The 17569-nt window shown below is 47.5% G+C and overlaps 1 protein-coding gene across 1 annotated transcript; it reads right to left on the bottom strand.

The window, feature by feature from the left end:
* Positions 1-6478: 6478 nt before the first annotated feature.
* On the bottom strand, positions 6479-11910 carry SERPINE1 (serpin family E member 1). The gene is made up of 8 exons (XM_007939973.2): positions 11646-11910; positions 10566-10799; positions 9447-9641; positions 8693-8891; positions 7493-7593; positions 7296-7382; positions 6792-6875; positions 6479-6516 (listed from the first exon to the last, which is right to left on the bottom strand). Exons 1-8 carry the CDS (start codon positions 11908-11910, stop codon positions 6479-6481), a joined length of 1203 nt encoding a protein of 400 aa, XP_007938164.1.
* Between the last annotated feature and the right edge of the window lie 5659 nt (positions 11911-17569).

Raw genomic sequence — 17569 nt, 5'->3', positions numbered from 1 at the left:
TATATAAATCTCATCTAAAACATGGTAAATTCTATTTCTGTATCTAATAGTATCTATTTAATATCTATAGTTCTTGCTAGAAGATAAACTGTGTTGTTTCATTGTTTCTCCCAGGTTTCACAGAGCCTGGCACAGAGCAGGCACATTGTTGAATTAATGCATACTGGATCCCTGTTTGCAAATTCCATTATCACCTCGAACTCCATTTGGCATAAAAGATTTATCACTTCCCACTCCTTTCCCCTGCAACCATCCCATCTCTTATTTTCCTGTGTGGTCAGTGTCACTGCCCTTTTTTTAGACTCACTTGTTGGGACGTGAAGTGTCAAAATATGGCTTATTCAAGGAGCATAGATAAGACTTGGTTCGCTAGACTGAGAGAGGGTGTATGGACAACAGGGAGGGAACTGGCTATGTTACTGGAGGAGGGAGGGAGCAGTCTGAAAACCTGGGAACTTAGACTTCCTGCTGGGGTCCCATGAACTTGCTTTGCTATTATTTTTCCTTGGTGTTACTGTTTTCTGGAATGCCCTGCTATTCTCTCTCCACAGACCCAAATTCATCTTATTTGTCATTAAAGTTTTCAGTGAAACAGCCTCTTATAAGCCCTTAGATTCTAGTCTTGACTATAGCAAACATTTCTACAGTGTTTCATTCAATTTTTTAAACTTTTTTTAAAAAAAATATTCCCCACTTCACCCTGCCCCCAGCCCCTGGTTTCATTCAATCACTTTTACAGTGAAGTGATGGTAAGGATCATCACTTACACTCTTTTTGTTGTTGTTATTTTTAATGCTTCACTGTGCCCAGGATAAAGTTGGGCTTGTAAATAAATCCTTGTTAAATTGAATGGAGTTCAAACCTGGCAGGATTTTGGTAGCAGCCACAGCTGCTTTGCTGCCGGTAAGAGCTGTCCACTGGAGTCAAAGCGACATCTGGTGGCTAGGTGATAAAAGACTGCTTTCAGGAGGCTTGTGCACAGGCTCACAATTAAATGTGTAAACACAGAATGTTCTGGCGACTGGCCTGTGGGTGCAGCACCTTTGCTCCCGGCAGAATGGGAGCACCGCGGTCACAGTGCTGCAAGGAGCGGAGGTGCAGCGTAGTGGCTTGGCGCACAGATAGGGGAGCCCAACTGTCTCTTGGGCTGTTAAGTAGTAGTAATTACGTCAGCGAGTTACTCAACCTCCCTGTGCCTTTCTTTCCTCATTCTTACCATCAGTACGATGAAACTTACTTGAGGAACCACCTAAAAATGCCTTGGGAAACAGATGGTCTCCTTTACAAGTTTCATCCTGATGCCTCGACTATTTTTTTCCTAGGGGAAAAAAAAAATACACACACACACACACACACCATTTGGGCTTTTACAAAATCCATACGATTGTCTCTGCTCAGGCAGATAAATAATCCCACAGTGAACGATGGATAAGAAATCACAGCAGTGCTCGTTGGAGGTAGATCTTGTTCGTGGTTTTCCCTTTTTTTTTTTTTTTTATTTTTTTTTTTTTTTTTTTTTTTTAGCAGTTTTAGGTTTATAGAAAAACTGCAGAAAGTACAGAATCCCCACACACCCTGCTCCATATCCCGTACATGTTGTTTCTCTTATTAACAACTTGCGTTTCTATGGTACGTTTGTAACCATTGATGACTGAATATTGATACATTGCTATTATCTCAAGTCCATAGTTGACCATAAGGGGGTCACTCTTTGTACTGTCCAGTCCTATGGGTTTTGACAAATGCATAATGTCATGGATACCTGTTCTGGATTTATTCTTCAAAATGTGATCAGAATTTGCTCCAAGGAACTTCTAGCATCATTTTAGAGAAGGTAATACGAAGTCCTTTTCGGTCAAGGTCTAAAATCTGTCTTTATTCACAGAAGTGGTTTACTTGGGAAAGCTGTGGAGGTTCCTCTGAGCTTTAGAAAGCGTAAGAGTCCAGTCAGGTACAATGAACACTTTTGATTGTACCACTTGAAAATGTGCAAATATTACCAGAATCACAACATTTCAGGACGGGAAGGTTCTTAGAAGACGCTTAACCCTACAGCTAGGTAGTTACCCTGTGAATACATGAGCACACGGGTGCAGAGATGTCCACCTCAGCACTGTTGGTAACAAGAACCTTGAAATGACCGACATATCCATCAGTAGTGGTTAAAGAATTATACAATACATCTGTACCTGCAGCTGGGAAGAAGAAAGAGGGAAAGGTATTTAGGATGTATCGTTCGTATGACTTTATTTGTGCAAAAGAAAAGAATGTTTGATGTATGCTTGTAAATGCTTAGCAAAGTTCTACACAAACACCCAAGAAACTGGACATCAGGGTAGCTATCAAGTTCCCACTTTGACCTTTTTGAACTGTTTGAATATCTTACTGTGAGCACATAGGGCCTTGTTGTAAAGACCTAGTGGCCAGTCCCATTGTTTAGAGTTAGGTTTAGGATTAGGATTAAAGTTAGAGTTTGGATTAGGCTTGGGTTTGGGTAATGGATGGGAGTAGGGTTGTTGTTGTTGTTAGGTGCTGTGTAATCAGTCCCAATGCACAACAGAATGAGACACTGCCTAGTCTTGCACCATCCTCACAATTGTGTGTTGTTTGTCATGTTAAAAATTCATCTAGTCTCAAACCCTAATCATTGAAGTATGTTCACCACTTGTTCATCCTGACTGTCCTTGAATACTTCCAGTGACAGAAAGTTCACTGCATCTTAACTACTAGACAGTGTTTTGGCAAAGAACCTCCCAAAGGTAATTAATTCCTAAATGACTTGCGTGTCTAGAGGGCTGCACTAGAATTCTGCTGGTAGTATCTATCCATCTTACCTTTAGGATTCTGGAGTAGGACAGCTCAGAGTTTTGATAGATAGTTCTTGGTATTTTTTCAGCTTAAAATTTTATTTTCAAATATATGAAAAAACTAATTGAGGGAAGTATGTTTCCTGCAAAGAGCCTTGAAGATACTAAAGAAGAAAATAGAAGACTTTTTAGGAAGCTGTTTTAAGGAGGATATCCAGTGTATATATAATAAAAGATCCTTGTTTTCTAGGTAACTGATATCTAGGTAGGATGTGGGGAGGGTTAGATGGATATAGAGTTAAAGGACATACATGAATACAAGCACTGTTACAAACCAGGGAAAAGGAAAGCCAATAAATATCAAGTTAAACAGGATGATGTTGACTAGATTCAAGGGGAAATCTTAGGTGGAGAGAAATAGAACTTGATCTGGGTTTTGAGAGACAGGGAATAGGGGGTAGGTGGCATTTGGGGGGGTGGAAGGAAATGGCATGAACAGAGATGGGAACACACAGGGAGGGTGACCACGAGCAGGCACATCTGACTGGGTGGAAAGTATTTGAGGGACCCTCTTACCTTCTTGAAGATGGTGCCCAGGAAGAGAATCAAGCCCTACCACAACCAATCTGTGGGGCCTTGTTGGAGAGACCTAGTGGTGAGGCTTATGGTTTAGAGTTAGGGTTAAAGTTAGGGTTCAGGTTAGGCTAAGGTTTGGATAATACATAGGTGTGGGGTTGTTGTTTTTAGGTACTTTGGAGTCAGTTCTGCTCACAGTGACTCTGTACAACAGAACAAAATACTGCCCGGTCCTGAGCCATCCTCACAAGCATTGCTGTTTGAGCCTAGTGTTGCAGCCACGGTGTCAATCCATCTTGTTGAGGGTCTTCCTCTTTTACGCTGACCCTCTACTTTACCAATTGTGATGTCCTTCTCCAGAGACTCATCCCTCCTGATAACGTATCTAAAGTACATGAGATGAAGTCTCACCATTCGCTTCTAAGGAGCATTCTGGCTGCACTTCTTCCAAGACAGATTTGTTCGTTCTTCTGGCAGCCCATCGTATATTCAATATTCTTTGCCAAAGCCATAATTCAATGACATCAATCCTTTTTCGGTCTTTTTTATTCGTTGTCTATCTTTTGTGTGCATATAAGGCGATTGAAAAGATTATGGTTTAGGTCAGGTGCACCTTAGTCTTTAAGGTAATATCTTTGCTTTTTAACACTTTAAAGAGGTCTTTTGAAGCAGATTTGCCCAACGCAATATATTGTTTGATTTCTTGGCTGCTGCTTCCATGGGCATTGGCTGTAGATCCAAGTAAAATGAAATTGTTAGCAATTTCAGTATTTTCTCCATTTATCATGATGTTCCCTATTGGTTCAGTTGTGAGGACTTTTGTTTTCTTTATGTTGAAGTGTAATCCATACTGAAGGCTGTTATCTTTGATCTTCATCAGTAAGTGCTTCAAGTCCTTTTAACTTTCAGCAAGCAAGGTTGCATTATCTGCATAGCACTGTTTATTAATGAGTCTTCCCCCAATCCTGGTGCTATGTTTTTCTTCATATAGTCCCACCTCTCGGCTTATTTGATGAGGGATGGGGTTAGTGTTGGGTTTTGAGTTAGAGTTAAGATGAAAGTTAGGGATAGAGTTAGGCTTAGGGTGAGGTTTAGGATCTGAGTTAGAGTTGGTCAGCAGATCAACATGCCTGGGCCTGTGGATATATGTTTCTTAAAGACAGTTTCACTAGAGAGATCTATGGACCTATGAGATTTTGATTTCCCGGACTGTGTGAAACAAGGCAAGTCAAGGCAAAGACTGTTTTGAAATGTCCTATTTGTTTATTTTTTTTTACACTTTTATTTGTTTATATATCAAAAGTGAATAAGCATATGATTAAACACAATTTCAAGAATATTTGACTCCACAGTTTGGTATCCTCGTGGGACTGTATGTGGCTGTCACTGTCCAGTGCATAATGAAAAAAAACAAAACAGTAAAAAATGAGAAATTTTCACTGAAGAACATGGTGGGAGGATTAAGGTTCTACTAAATTACATTCACTTCACATCTATGTGCAATTCTTCAGTAACTTGGTCTTTATGCCATACCTTCTAGCTGATAGGTTTTCAAAAAGATTATCTAACTGTTGCAGTTGAGCCCAAGCTCTCTGTCTCTCTCATTGTCTTTCCTTCTCTCTCACGTGTCCACTGCTCACACACAGCAGCCGGAAATGACACATTGAAGTGACTCACCAATGCGGCTGTGAGTCACCCTGTAATTGGGGAAAGTTCTGTCCTGGTAGGTCGCGCAGCCCCTTGCACTTCTGTTCCTAAATATATTGGAAAATTTTGAAACCATGCTGTTGTCACTCTAGTCTCTCTCCCTACCCCACCCTTCTGGTCACTGAAGTGTGCTGAGGTTGGATAATCTTAGCAAAGACTCACTCTGTTCGATCAAGTAGAAAGGCAAGGAAATGAGAGGAGAAGGGGTTTGGGAGGCCACACGGTGGCAGTGTGGGCCCCTCCATCACACCTGATGCCCAGAGGGTGTGATGGTCAAAAGGCCTGAGCAGAGGTTATCTAGGATTTGGCAAGTAGGGCACGTGCCCTGGGTACCACGTGGGGGGTACTAATGAGCACTTTCTATTGCCCATCACTGTTTCCATTACCAGGTGTGAGAGGTCATTCAGCAGTTCCAACTCATTGCTGGAAGTGCTATTTTTCATAGATAAGTCTCTGGGCCTGAGTGTCAGTGACAATCTCTTCTGCTCACAGACCTCAAAGGAACACTGCGAGCAAGTTTAAATACTACATTTTTTCTTGATTGTTCTCTCTCTTTCTAACAGACACACGGGGAGGATATGATAAATACTCAAGCACACTGCTGGCGCCTCACTCTCCCAACCAGGAGCCTGGAGGCAAACAGCCAGCACACATGTAAACTTTCATCCTCTCTTCTTGCAAAATAAAGTTTGTGGGAAGCAACAACCTGCTTCTATGAGTAAACAAGTCACCTACACTCCAAAATGATATGTACACTCTGTGCCTGGGGAGGGGACGGCCAGGCCAGGAGGCCCTCAGCACTGGGTGTGCAGTTGCTCTGCTGGTCCCCAGCACCTCCGAGGCTAGGGAGGGATTGCCAGCGCCAGAATGGACCTTAAGACGAAAGGCTGTTTCTACCATTGGCCTTCGCTGGCCTGTTGCCAGCCTTCTCAGCCACAGCAGACAGTGCAAGAGTGACTGCAACGTGACTGGAACACAAATTGTTTCTAAAGCACATGAAAGCTCCCATAAGCCTGTGGTTCCCTCCTGCCAGGGGCTCAGTGGGAGCCAGTTCTGAAGACCTGAGTGGGCAGGAGAATGGACAGAAGCAGCTGACTTGTCCCGTGAGTGCTGGAGTCTGTCTGGGAGACCTCCAAGATGTTCTGCTTCAGGCTTCTTCTCTCTTCTTTGGAGTTGTCCTCTTCCCACCCTTAGGGAAGGAGCCTCTACAGGGAGAGGCAGAGGTCTAGGAGGCAGATTGGAAAGATTTACATATAAAAAAAATATTTTAAGTGAAATATCTTCTCTTTCTCCAAAGAATAATTAAAACAAAAATTCTTCTTTTTAGAGTTTCTGCTTTTCTGATATGTCTCCAGTTCTATCCCAGATGAGGGCTTCTTTTTCCAAAGTCAAGGTTCCATCACCTGACCCATGAAGAGGACTGTGCCTGAGGATGAAAAGACAAACCATGGGAGTTTAGATTGGAAGAAACTGCTACTCCCACTGAGATCCCAAGGAGATAAGAGTTGTCAGAAGTCACAGCCTTTTACTGACTAAGGTAGGACTTGAGTCCCATTTCACTGCCCAGCACTCTGTCTACAAGAAAGTGGAAGAAAATGGATAATTGAGGGGCCAGAGGGGTTATCTGTATCTGTCTGGGTTGGTGCCAAGACAAGGAGGATGGATAGAGGATTCATGGAGCATCATGGGGTTTCGGCTCACCTGTGGGGTTGTGCCGCACCACGAAGAGGAAGGGTCTGTCCATGATGATCTCCTCGGGTACCATTCGGGCCGAGGCCACGATGGCTGGAGGAGAAGACACAATATCTTAGAACACTTAGCTGGACCAGCAAGTGTCAGAAAGTTCTCTGGACTCTGCTTTCCTTCAGTCACTCTATCAGCTGTCCAGCCACAAACTTTTAGGTTGTCTAAACCTTTTTTTGGGCTCCTTGATAAGCAGGTTCCTTAAGTTTACTACCCACCATGGGAAAAAAACAGGCTTTTCACATTCAGGTGACCTCAGAAGCCATCAAGGAAAGGAATAGGGTCCCAGGGAAGGGAGGGGTATATTTCCAGGCCAAGAACCACCAGTGGGAGAAGAAAGAACTGCCCTTGGGAGTGAGGCCTGCATGGAGAAGGACAGCAGTGGCTGGACCCTTGCTGCCCCGTCCTGGGTTTGGGGGCTGGTTATCCTGAAGGACAGAGCCTCCCCTGGGCCAGACTCACCTGTGGACGAGGAGGCCACTGTGCCGCTCTCATTCACCTCGATCTTCACTTTCTGCAGCGCCTGTGACACGTAGAGATGCTCTTGATCTGAAACAAGTGGGCACAGACTACATGAGTTCTCAGAGAAAGCTCCTTTGTCCTCTTAGGGGTCCTGCAGTCCACTAAGAGCGAGATGAAGTAAAGGGAAAGTCCCTTACCTGAAAGACCCGTGAAGTCTGCCCGCTCTGGCCTGAACATGTCGGTCATCCCCAAGTTCTCCAGGGGCATCCTGAGGTCAAGTTCACTCTCCAGGGAAAATCTGTAGGGTGGAAGCAGGAAGCAGCTCAAGACTGGCTCCCTCTTGGCTGATAGCACCCAGCCCTCCTAGCCAGGGATTCCGCAGCCCCTACCAGTCCTCCCTGTGGGCAGCCCGGGACAGTAGGCACTCACATGGAATTGGAGAGGGGGGCCCTGCTTTGGGAGATCTGTTTGAAAGATCTCTTGTCACTGGAGGTGTCTAATATTAATGAACTCTTCTGCCATCTCCCCACCCCCTCAAGCCTATGACTAACTACTTTCCTCAAAGAAAGCAGCAGTTGCAGTATAATTTTATTCAGTCTGGTTGGGGGGCCAAGGGCAATTCTCCTGGGAGGATATTTAAACAAAACTCTAGTCTGTAGATTGTGTTTCTGAGAGCTGACCTTGAAGAGGACTCAAGCAGCGAGGTTTGGGGCTCTTTCTACTTCCCACCAGGGGGTGACTAATTACCTGTATTTTTATGAAAGGGAGGAGGGTGGGAGCAACCCAACTAACTAAAGATCCCTCTTTCTCCAAGCCTGGCATGATTAGCATCTGGAAATTTGGGGTAAGCATAGTGAGAGGTTTCACAGCCTCAGCCTTCTCTACCCTTTGCTCCTGCAGAAAGAGTTAAAAAAAATCTGTTCTGTGACCATTGGAACCCCAGCTAGAAGCTGCAGTTCAGGCTGTTTTATCTGCAGAAGTGAGTCCTTTTGTTCCCAGTATTTGAGTGTTGATTTGAGGAGTTAGGGGGCAGGGAATGAGGGGCATCCAAAAAGAAAACAAAAAAAAAGAATCTTGTCCCCCCTTCTTCCATCATTTTTCTGGTTCTCCTTTTGGCTTGTTTTCACTGGGTATTCCAGGGGGGTGAATGTGGGAGAATCATCTAGAAAAGTTCTCCCTGTGCTACAGCAGAAACAGGAGGAGGGCTCTGTGAGAGGAGTCTTAATGAAACCCAGGCTAGACAATTTCCCATCACCTTCCCACACATGCCCCTACCAGGAAGACATTAGGGTTCTGGGAATCCCAACAGGGGGCAGTGCTTTCAGGAGCCAAGGGAGAGGCGAGGGAAGAGGGGATTAAGCAATTGGCCAGTGTGCTGAGAGCAGGGGCTGGCTTACTTGGGCAGAACCAGGAGGCGGGGCAGTCTGGTCATGTTTCCTTTCCAATGGCTGATGAGCTGGGCATCCAGAATGTTGGTGAGGGCAGAGAGAGGCACCTCTTTTTCATAGGGAGCAGCAATGAACATGCTGATAGTGTCGCCGTGGTAGGGCAGTTCCAGGATGTCATAGTAATGGCCATCAGGGGTGGAAAACTCAGCTGTGGGGACACAAAGATAGCCTTCTTGTGCTCCCCACTCTTGCTGGAAGCAAAGCTTTCCATCCCAGCTTTGGGGGTGTCCCTACTCAGTACGTTTATTTCCATTTCCCTTCCCTCTTTTGCCAGTTTTCAGGGTCTTCCAGTCTCTATGTCTTTTTGTGGCCTGCCTTTCCTGCGTTCTCTTCCCCAGCACCCAACCAGGAATTTCTTCCAATTGATCCACTTTCCCTTAACCTCAGCTTCCACATAGCCTCCCCCCAGCAAGGTTTCTCAGCCCCAGGTAATCACTCTAGAAACACATCAGGATGAGGCAGGAGTCAAGTGGTCCAAAGAGGGCCTGAGAGAATTTCATTTAGCTTCAGCTTGCCTGAGATAAAGCTGCTTTCTAGTGATGAGATTTCCCCAGTGTCTTGCACTGGGGAAATCTTTGTCAAAGTTGGGACACATTCTACAATCTTCCTTCCTCAGAAGGAAACATTTTGGATGTCCCCCAGGGGACCCTAGGGGGTGAGCTGCAGTAGTTTTAGGACTTGCAGGAGGGGGTCTTGCACTCACTGTAGTTGAACTTGTTGGTCTGAGACATCATGGACACGGAGACTGTGCTGCCGTCAGACTTGTGGAAGAGGCGGTGGTGGGTGTCTGAGGCTGGGAAGGGCATCTTCCACTGGCCGTTAAAGTAGAGGGCATTCACCAGTACCAGACGTGTCAGCTGGTCTATGGCCTCTTTGCCAAGTAAGTCACTGATCATCCCTGTGGGAAAGCCAAGTAATCAGGAGGCTTGTTGGATGTTACCAAGTTAACTCTAACTCATGTTGTTGTTGTTGTTATTTGCCATCAAGTCGGCCCTGACTCATAGCGACCCCTCCTTGGGTTTCCGAGGCAGTATCACTGCGGAAGTAGGATTGCCCAACCTTCCTTCCGAGGAGTGGCTGGTGGGTTTGAACCGCCAGCCTTCTGGTTAGCAGTCAAGTGCCTTAGGCACTATGCTACCAGAGCTCCCACTCTAACTCATAGTGACCCTATATGATAGAGCAGAAATGCCCACTGGGTTTTCTAGGCTGTTGTCTTTATAGGAACAGATTACCATGTCTTTTCTCCCACAGAGCCACTGCGTGAGTCCGAGCTGCTGACCTTTGGGTCAGCAGCCAAATGCTTGACAGTTGTGCCACCGGGACTCCTTCATCAGGAGGCCAGATACTTTTTCACTCATTTCAATGGTTCCCTTCGGTCCTCACATGAATGCATGCTGAAGGGATCCAGTCAGAGGGGATGACTGGCAATTTAAATGAATCATGTCGGCTGCCTTCAACCTGTTGCATCCTCCTATGGGTCTCAGAAAGTCTTCCCACTCATCTCACTTTCTTGGTTCTGGGGGCCTATCAAGGATCAGGCTCTGATATTTATGTCTTCCCTTATTTTGTCCATCACTTTGCCCTCTAAGCTGCAATCTTGTGTGTTGTGGCAATCTCTGTTCTTACAAATCCCACAAGTCTGTTTAGGGATGCCCTGGGAGTTGGTTCATGAGAAAGCCTAATTAATAGAAATATAAGGGCTTATGCTTTGGTTCTTAAAGCACTTCACTTTCAGTCCACAGAGAAGAGAATGCCAAAAGGTAGGCATTAGGATACTTGATTGATTTCCAAATCCCCTCTTCTCTGCAGGCCCTTGGCTTACCTCTTGTGTGTCTCTTCACGTAGTCATTGATGATGAACCTTGCTCTCTTCACCTCTGTGAAGTTCACCTGCTTGATCGTGCTGTGGAACAGCCTGAAGAATTTGGGCATGAAGCCCTGGACCAGCTTCAGGTCTCGCTGGACGAAAATGGCATCTGTTGTGCTGATCTCATCCTTGTTCCATGGCCCCATGAGCTCCTTGTACAGCTGACGGAGGACGGGGGCCATGCCTTTCTCTGTGTTAGGCAGGGAGGATAGGACACGTTAGGCTCTGTTTAGCTGAAGGCTGACTTCCCCCATGAGAGGCCCCAACCCTGCCTGAGTTGATGGGCCTCTCACCCTTCACAAGGGTTCACCTTCCAGATTATTCTTCCAGACCTTACTGTCTTTTCTGCATCTTCCTCTTTCCTCAAAAGTCTTAGGTTCTAGTCCTTTCTTTGGGTTAGAATATTTTTTCACCTGTTCTTAAGTTATGAACCCTAAGTTTTTTCTTCTTCTAATAATAGCTAAGCTAAGGATTTTGTATGTATCATTCTATTTACTCCTTACAAAGGAAACCAAACCAATTGCCATCAAATCGATTCTGACTCATAACAATTCTAGAGGGTTTCCAAGTTATAAATCTTTATAGAAGCAGACTGCTCATCTTTCTCCCATGGAGCACCTGGTGGGTTTGAACTACCAACCTTTTGGTTAGCAGCTAATGGTTTAACCACTGTCACCAGACCTCCTTTTACTACTTACAGCAGCTTTATATGATAGGTACTTTTATTATCCCCTAAACTGAGGTTTAGAGAGGTTAGGTAACTTCTCAAAGGTCACATAGTTAGTAACTGCTGAGTGAGGTTGTTTTGCATCAAATCCCCTGGTCTGTGAACCCTGGGTCTTGTCCAGGGCCAAGTGGTGCAGGGTGTGGTTGGAGGAAGAGATGGTGTTTACTGTATCACAGCAGCACGTGAGTTAGTTGGCCAAGCTGGAGCCAGTCTTATCTCAGCTTGGTGAAAACCTTTGCTTCTGGCTAGTTGGACCCCTGCTCTGTGACACCTGCTCCACACCCAGTGCCCACAGTACTCGTCTCTCACCTTCAATCTTGAATTTCATCGCTGCGTGGAGCTGCTGCCGGGTGTCCCCTCCTGTGGTCAGCTGCAGCATGGCCAGCACAGAGGTCACCCCATAGGGTGAGAACACCACGTTGCCATCCTTGGAGGCCTGCACCACCTGCTGAAACACCTTCAAACCAAAGTTCGTGGCCAAGTGGGCTGCCTGGGACTTGGGCAAGGCAGACCCTTCACCAGAGATGAGGGCCAGGCCCAGGGCAAGGCAGATGATGGCTGGTGACATCTTCATCCTAGAGCAAATGGAGAAGGGTCTGATGAGCAAATAGTTCTAGAAGAGTAGAGAGGGAAGATGGCACCCCAGCCATACACCAGGTCTTCCCTCACCCGATGCTGGCAGGTGATAAGTGAAGTTGAGGGCACGAGTCATGAAGAACACGTAACAAATGCAGATTCTGGGCCTGCCCACTCTGTCTCACTGGTCAGGCCCTAGGGAGTGTTAAGCCCACTCTTAATTGTTCTTCATTCTTCACCTGTGAGAATCTTGGAACTCTCTGCCACCACCCTCCCCCTTCAGGAGCAGAGAGGATAAGTGATAAAAGCATCTTTGATGTGTGTGATGATTTCAGTTCTCATAGTACTTTTGCAGTTATTTTAGCGAGTTTACAATTATAGCAAGTTGTTATTGATAGCCTGCTGTTGAGTTTGACTCATGGTACTCCATGATGTTGTGATACAAAGCTCCGCTGAAGCCTGTTCAGCATCGTAGCAACATGCAAGCCTCCACGGACGGGTGGTGACTGTGTGAGAAGTGCACGGGCCAGGAATCGAACCTGGATCTCCTGCATGGAAGGTAAGAATGCCAGCACTCAACCACCAACAGCCCCTTCAAATCAGCAGGTAGGAAAACCCCTTTCGTGAGGAGGGAAAGGAGGTCGTGTTGTGATTGAGAGGGACGGACACAGTCAAGGTTACCAGTTCGGGTGGTAGGGTTGTTGGTGGGGCCTGGCCACGTTCCCTACTCCCCTACAATCACCACTAAGGTGGGGTGAACTCAAGGCTACAGGTCTTTGGGGCACCTCTGAGAAAACAGAGGGAAGATGGGGGATCTCTGGCCAAGGAGACTGTGAGGAGAGGAGCTCTCGGGGTATGTTTGGCTTTCCTCTTACCTGAGGTTCTCTGAGTGCCTTGTGATGGTGGGTCTGTCCTGCTGCTGTTGGGCTGCGGTTGCTGTGGCCTTGTGGAGTGCCTGCTCTGGCTGGACGACAGCTGCTGGAGAGGGGCGTGGCTCCCCTGACAGCCTCTGGTTCCTGAGCCAGATGCAGCTGGTCCTCTGGCTGTGCCTCCCTTTATACCCGATGTGGGCAGGAAGTAGACTAACTCATGTTTTGGCCCCACCCACCTTTTGGCTCTGGAAGTCTGTCTGAACAGTTGGCTGGGCCCCCTGGACACCACCCTCTCCAGGACTTGCTGAGGCATGTGTGTGTGTACGTGTGTAAGAGGGCTTGGGAAAATTGAGCAAACCCTGATTGTCCTGGCCAAAGGGCCTCTTCGATTTTGTCACCCTCTCCTTTGTCCTTCTCTTTACTGACGTTTCCCAGCTTGACCCTGGCAGGGCCAGGTGGCCAGAAATGCACTGTTTGGAATTACCTTCCCCAATGCTCAGCTTGGGGAAAGCAGCTCTGTTTTTACCCCTTTCCCTGGGAGAAATGGGTAGTAATGAGTTACCAAAGAAGCTAATGAATCTGCAGACTTTTCCTCCACTATTTCACCCATGCCAACCCAGCCTCCAGGAGAGAGCACCTGTCCCTCCTCTTGGCTTATGCCAGTGGCCAGAGGACCCTGTGAATGTCTGAGCATTGACAGTCTAGGAAGTGAGGAGTCCTGTCTTCCCTCTCCCCTGCCATGTGTCTGCCTGGTGCAGCCTCTGATGATGCAGGGCTGACTCCCCCAGGTGTCCAGACTCCTGCGGTGTCCTGACAGCTCTCTTTTGTGCCAGCAGCCCTGTCTCTGGCTGGTGTTTGGGTTGCACTGGGTGGGGTGGTGGAGGTTGCCAGGGGTTACCAGCGTAAAGCCTTGGCAAGGAATTGGGAACCCAACATAGATGTTTGTTTCTTTGAGCTGCCAGCTGGGACTGGGGAGAGGCTCTGTCTTATCCTTTTCCTGCAGATACAGACACTTGGGGCCTGGAGCAGGGGAGCAGGAAGAGAAAGGGAAGGGCCAGGGCATGGCGGGTCTGCGGGTGGTACGGGAGTCAGAGTGCAGAGTGGCCAATGTGTTCTGTAGAGGGTGGGAATAGGCCAGAGGTGAGACAGTGGGACAGGACTCATGTGTCTGGAGGTTTGGCTGGGTTGGGCACCCTTGGTCGTGTGGCCTGGATGTTGTGGAGGGAGGGGTGGCTGGGGAGGTCAGAAGGGTCCTAAAGGGGAAGACAGCACACATGGCCCTGGGGCCCATGTCATGCTTTGTGTAGGTTGTGGGGTTCAAACAGGAGTATCCATAGAGACATCTGGAAGTAGAGTCACAGGAAGTGTGAGTGGGTGTGAACATCAGGGTATTTGTTTTGGATTGTATCGGTAAACAGATACTAAGGGCAACCACAGCTGAATAGCTTTCCCATTTTTCCTCCGCCTTTGTTTTCTCTGTTGCCTCTGGGAGTGAGGTGGGTGTAGGATGGCAGGGAGAGAAGGGGAAACCTCAGTTGGAAAGTCAGGATCACACACATGTTGTAGAACTGTTCCTGTGTATTTGTGCTTTGTATATGTCTTTTTCCTTTTCTGAATTGTGGTTTGGATTCCTCAAGTGAGTGGTTAGCTATGAAGTCTCAGTACTTGCCCAGCCTCTAGGATGAAAACAGAAATCCAGCCCCTACCTCCAGAAATGCCCCCAGTTCCTTGCCTTTCATCCTTAGGGCTCAGAGGGGGTCAGGGAACTGGGAATCTGGGCTGGGAGCTCCAAGCCCTAAGGAGTTGGAAGACCATTGACTCTAGATACAGCTGGAAGTGGCGTCCATGAGGCATCCCAGCCCCTGTCCTCTCCAGCCTCCTGAGCTGAGTCTCAGTCCCTTCCTTGGTCTGTTATTCCAGGATCTCACTGCCCATGCCTTGCCAGGCCTTAGTCGTGAAAGCCCATTATGGGTGACCTGGGCCCTGCCAGGCGGTGACCAATCCCATCCTTCTCACAGACCTGGTGGATGGGCCTGACCTTTCCAGAAAAGCCACTCAGCTCTCAGGCACAGGAGAGCCTCAACATAGCTCTCTACGTCCTAGAGAGATGGGGACACACTTTACTTTGGAGTCGATCCCAACAAAGAAGCAGAAAGAGCTGGCTTACCAAGGGGTCATTTCTCAATCTGAAGGAGACTTGTGGGAAAATGGTGGATATGTGCTAGAAACTGTAGTCAAACCTAGTGTGACCGGCTCCCAGGTGGGAGTGACTTGGTCAACCTAGATGAGCTATGGTCAGATTTGACTGTGATCACTGCCACTCTTCTCTGCAGACGGCCTTGCCTGCATGTTGTCCACCCCCTGCAGACAAGGCCTTCCATACACTAGGGCACCGCTGTTGTGGGTGACTGGGTGTTGCTCCCCAGCCACTTTCTCAGAATCTACCCTGACTCAAGGAACTGTCACTTTTCCTGAACCCCACACTAATACCTTCACCCAATTATCTCATTCAAGTCTCAGTTCTTTTGTAAGGAGTCAAAGGGCCAGAAAGGAAAAACTCCCTGTTGTTGAAATATCTACTGGTTTAGAGATAACCAGAGTGTCAGAGATAAGAGGATGAGTTACTCGTGTGGATTTCTGGGGAAGTTCCAGTTCCAGCTGACTGGGAAGGATGCCTCCATCTGCCCCAGAGCAGGTGGTTCCTGGGAAGACCAGACTCACTCTTTCCATGACTGTCCCTCACCCCCACCCTCACGCCCCCATGGGCGCTTGGTTCCATTTGGGCTTTTTGTGGCGCTTTCGCCACCACCAAAGTCTTCCCTCCAACCATGACATCTTGCCCCGGCGTTGCCCTTTTGTCCACCCTCTGCTCTTCCTCTTTCTTCTCTGTTGCCTCTCTCAACACCCAGACCCATTCACTTTCCCTTCTCTATCTGAGACTCCCTCTCTTGGGAATCTCTTTTGATTCCTGGTTGACCTCCCATTCTTTCCCTCCTTCTCCTCGATCCTTTGCCTCTTGAAAATTTCCCCCCTTTTTCTGAGCTTTCTGACTCAATCCCTCTTCCCCTCTCCTCCCATCTTCTAGAATCCCTTTTACAGTCAAATGTTCAGCTCCAGGCCTTCCTGTGGGGAAGAGAAGGCTGCCTCCAAGCAGTTACACAAGCTCCCTGGAATGTTGGAGAAGGCTCCTAATTCTGACTGATTTCACTGGGAGAGCTGGGGGTGGGACAGGAGGGTCCTGCTAACTCAGAGCACTATTTCTGGCCTGGTTGCTCTCCAAACAACACAGCTCCCAAAATAGCCTGTGTTTGGGCCTGACTCTTCCTGTCTCTTGGGAGTGAGGCTGAGGGGAGTGCTGTGCTTCACCTAAATCCATGGCCCTGGGATAGCGAAGCCTTGCCTGCCCAGGCTCCTGCCGGCTCCTACCACCGGCTCTCTGCTACACTTTCCCTTCCTTTTTCTCCAGAACCTTCTCCTTTCTGCCTTCTCCATACGCAACCAGCCATCTCCCCTTACGCCTCCATAATGACCCAGTGTGGCCCTCGCTTATGCGTGGTCGCTTTTTCCCTCTCACTGTATCATAGGGTTTCAGATCTGGGACAGGCTGTAGGAAGCACATTCCCTGCTGAGGGATAATTTGTACCAGAGAGGTTAAGCGATGTGTTTAAGGCCGCACAGTGAAGGCACCATAAATAAACAGTGGCCATTGGATGAGAGAGACCTGTTTTCAAGTCTAGGATCTGATAGTTGTCAATTATGTGTTTTCAGGTAAAACTGAACCTTTCTGTGCCTCAGTTTTCTTATTTGTAAATGACGGATAACGATTTCCATCTTCCAAGGCTGTCATGACCATTAAATGAAATACTGTCTGTAAAATGCTCAACACATTTTATGCTGTTAACAAGGGGCCAGGACAGGAACCCAGATGTTGCGAGCTGTTAATTTTGGTAGAACGCAAGCTCCTTGAGAGGGGGATGTTTTTGGGGTTCTCGTTTACTGCCTCTGCATTCAGTGGAGTATTGGCATTAAATGCCCCGAAAGTGAGTTGACTCCTGCTTCTCCCCCCATCTCCATGGCCTCCACTGGCTGACTTTGCCAGTTTTAGGCCCTGGGAAGATACTCTCTGGGCTGGGCTGCATGATCATGCATGAACCCCATTGACATGTACATGTGTGTCCCTGGTCTCTTGTTCTTACCAGGAAGGAGGGGACTTATTTTCCCAATTGGTAAACAAAAATAGAGCTGAGTCAAGGCCTTTCGGACCTGTCACTTGCCACCTACATGGCCTAGCTCTTGTTGATTCTCCAGACCCTGGGACACAGTAATCACTTCTATGCACGACACATTTACTTGTTTGAGAGTCATTTCTATACTTACTGTGGCCACCCACATGGCTTGCTTATCATTATTTTCCAAAGGCATTTAGTGCTGGGTCTCTCATGATGTAGGTGTTTAATGGGAACCTGACCCTGACTGATCCCAGGCCAGAATGCACCTCCTCTCTTGGGGGAAATTGCAAAGGGAGCAAATGGGGCTGCTTGGCCCTCTTTGACCTAGTGTGGCCACCAGGAAGTTTAATGGTCAGGGAAGGTTGGGACAGTGCTTTGTGGGGTAGATGGAACTGCAGACCCTACGGTGTCAGACAGAAGGAAGTAGTACAAGAAACACAGACTCCTGGGGGCATCTCCTGGCCAGCACGCTCAGATTCCATCTCTCCATCCTCAACTTTTTACTCACATCTGGCATGTCCAACTCTGATTCACTTTCTTCCAGCTCTACCAGAAC

This window comes from Orycteropus afer, unplaced genomic scaffold, assembly GCF_000298275.1.
Source record: "Orycteropus afer afer isolate SDZICR_OR568_19922 unplaced genomic scaffold, OryAfe1.0 scaffold00006, whole genome shotgun sequence".
Taxonomy (NCBI): Eukaryota; Metazoa; Chordata; class Mammalia; order Tubulidentata; family Orycteropodidae; genus Orycteropus; species Orycteropus afer.
The sequence above is the reverse complement of the archived record's forward strand: the minus strand, read 5'-3'. Positions and strand labels throughout refer to the sequence as shown.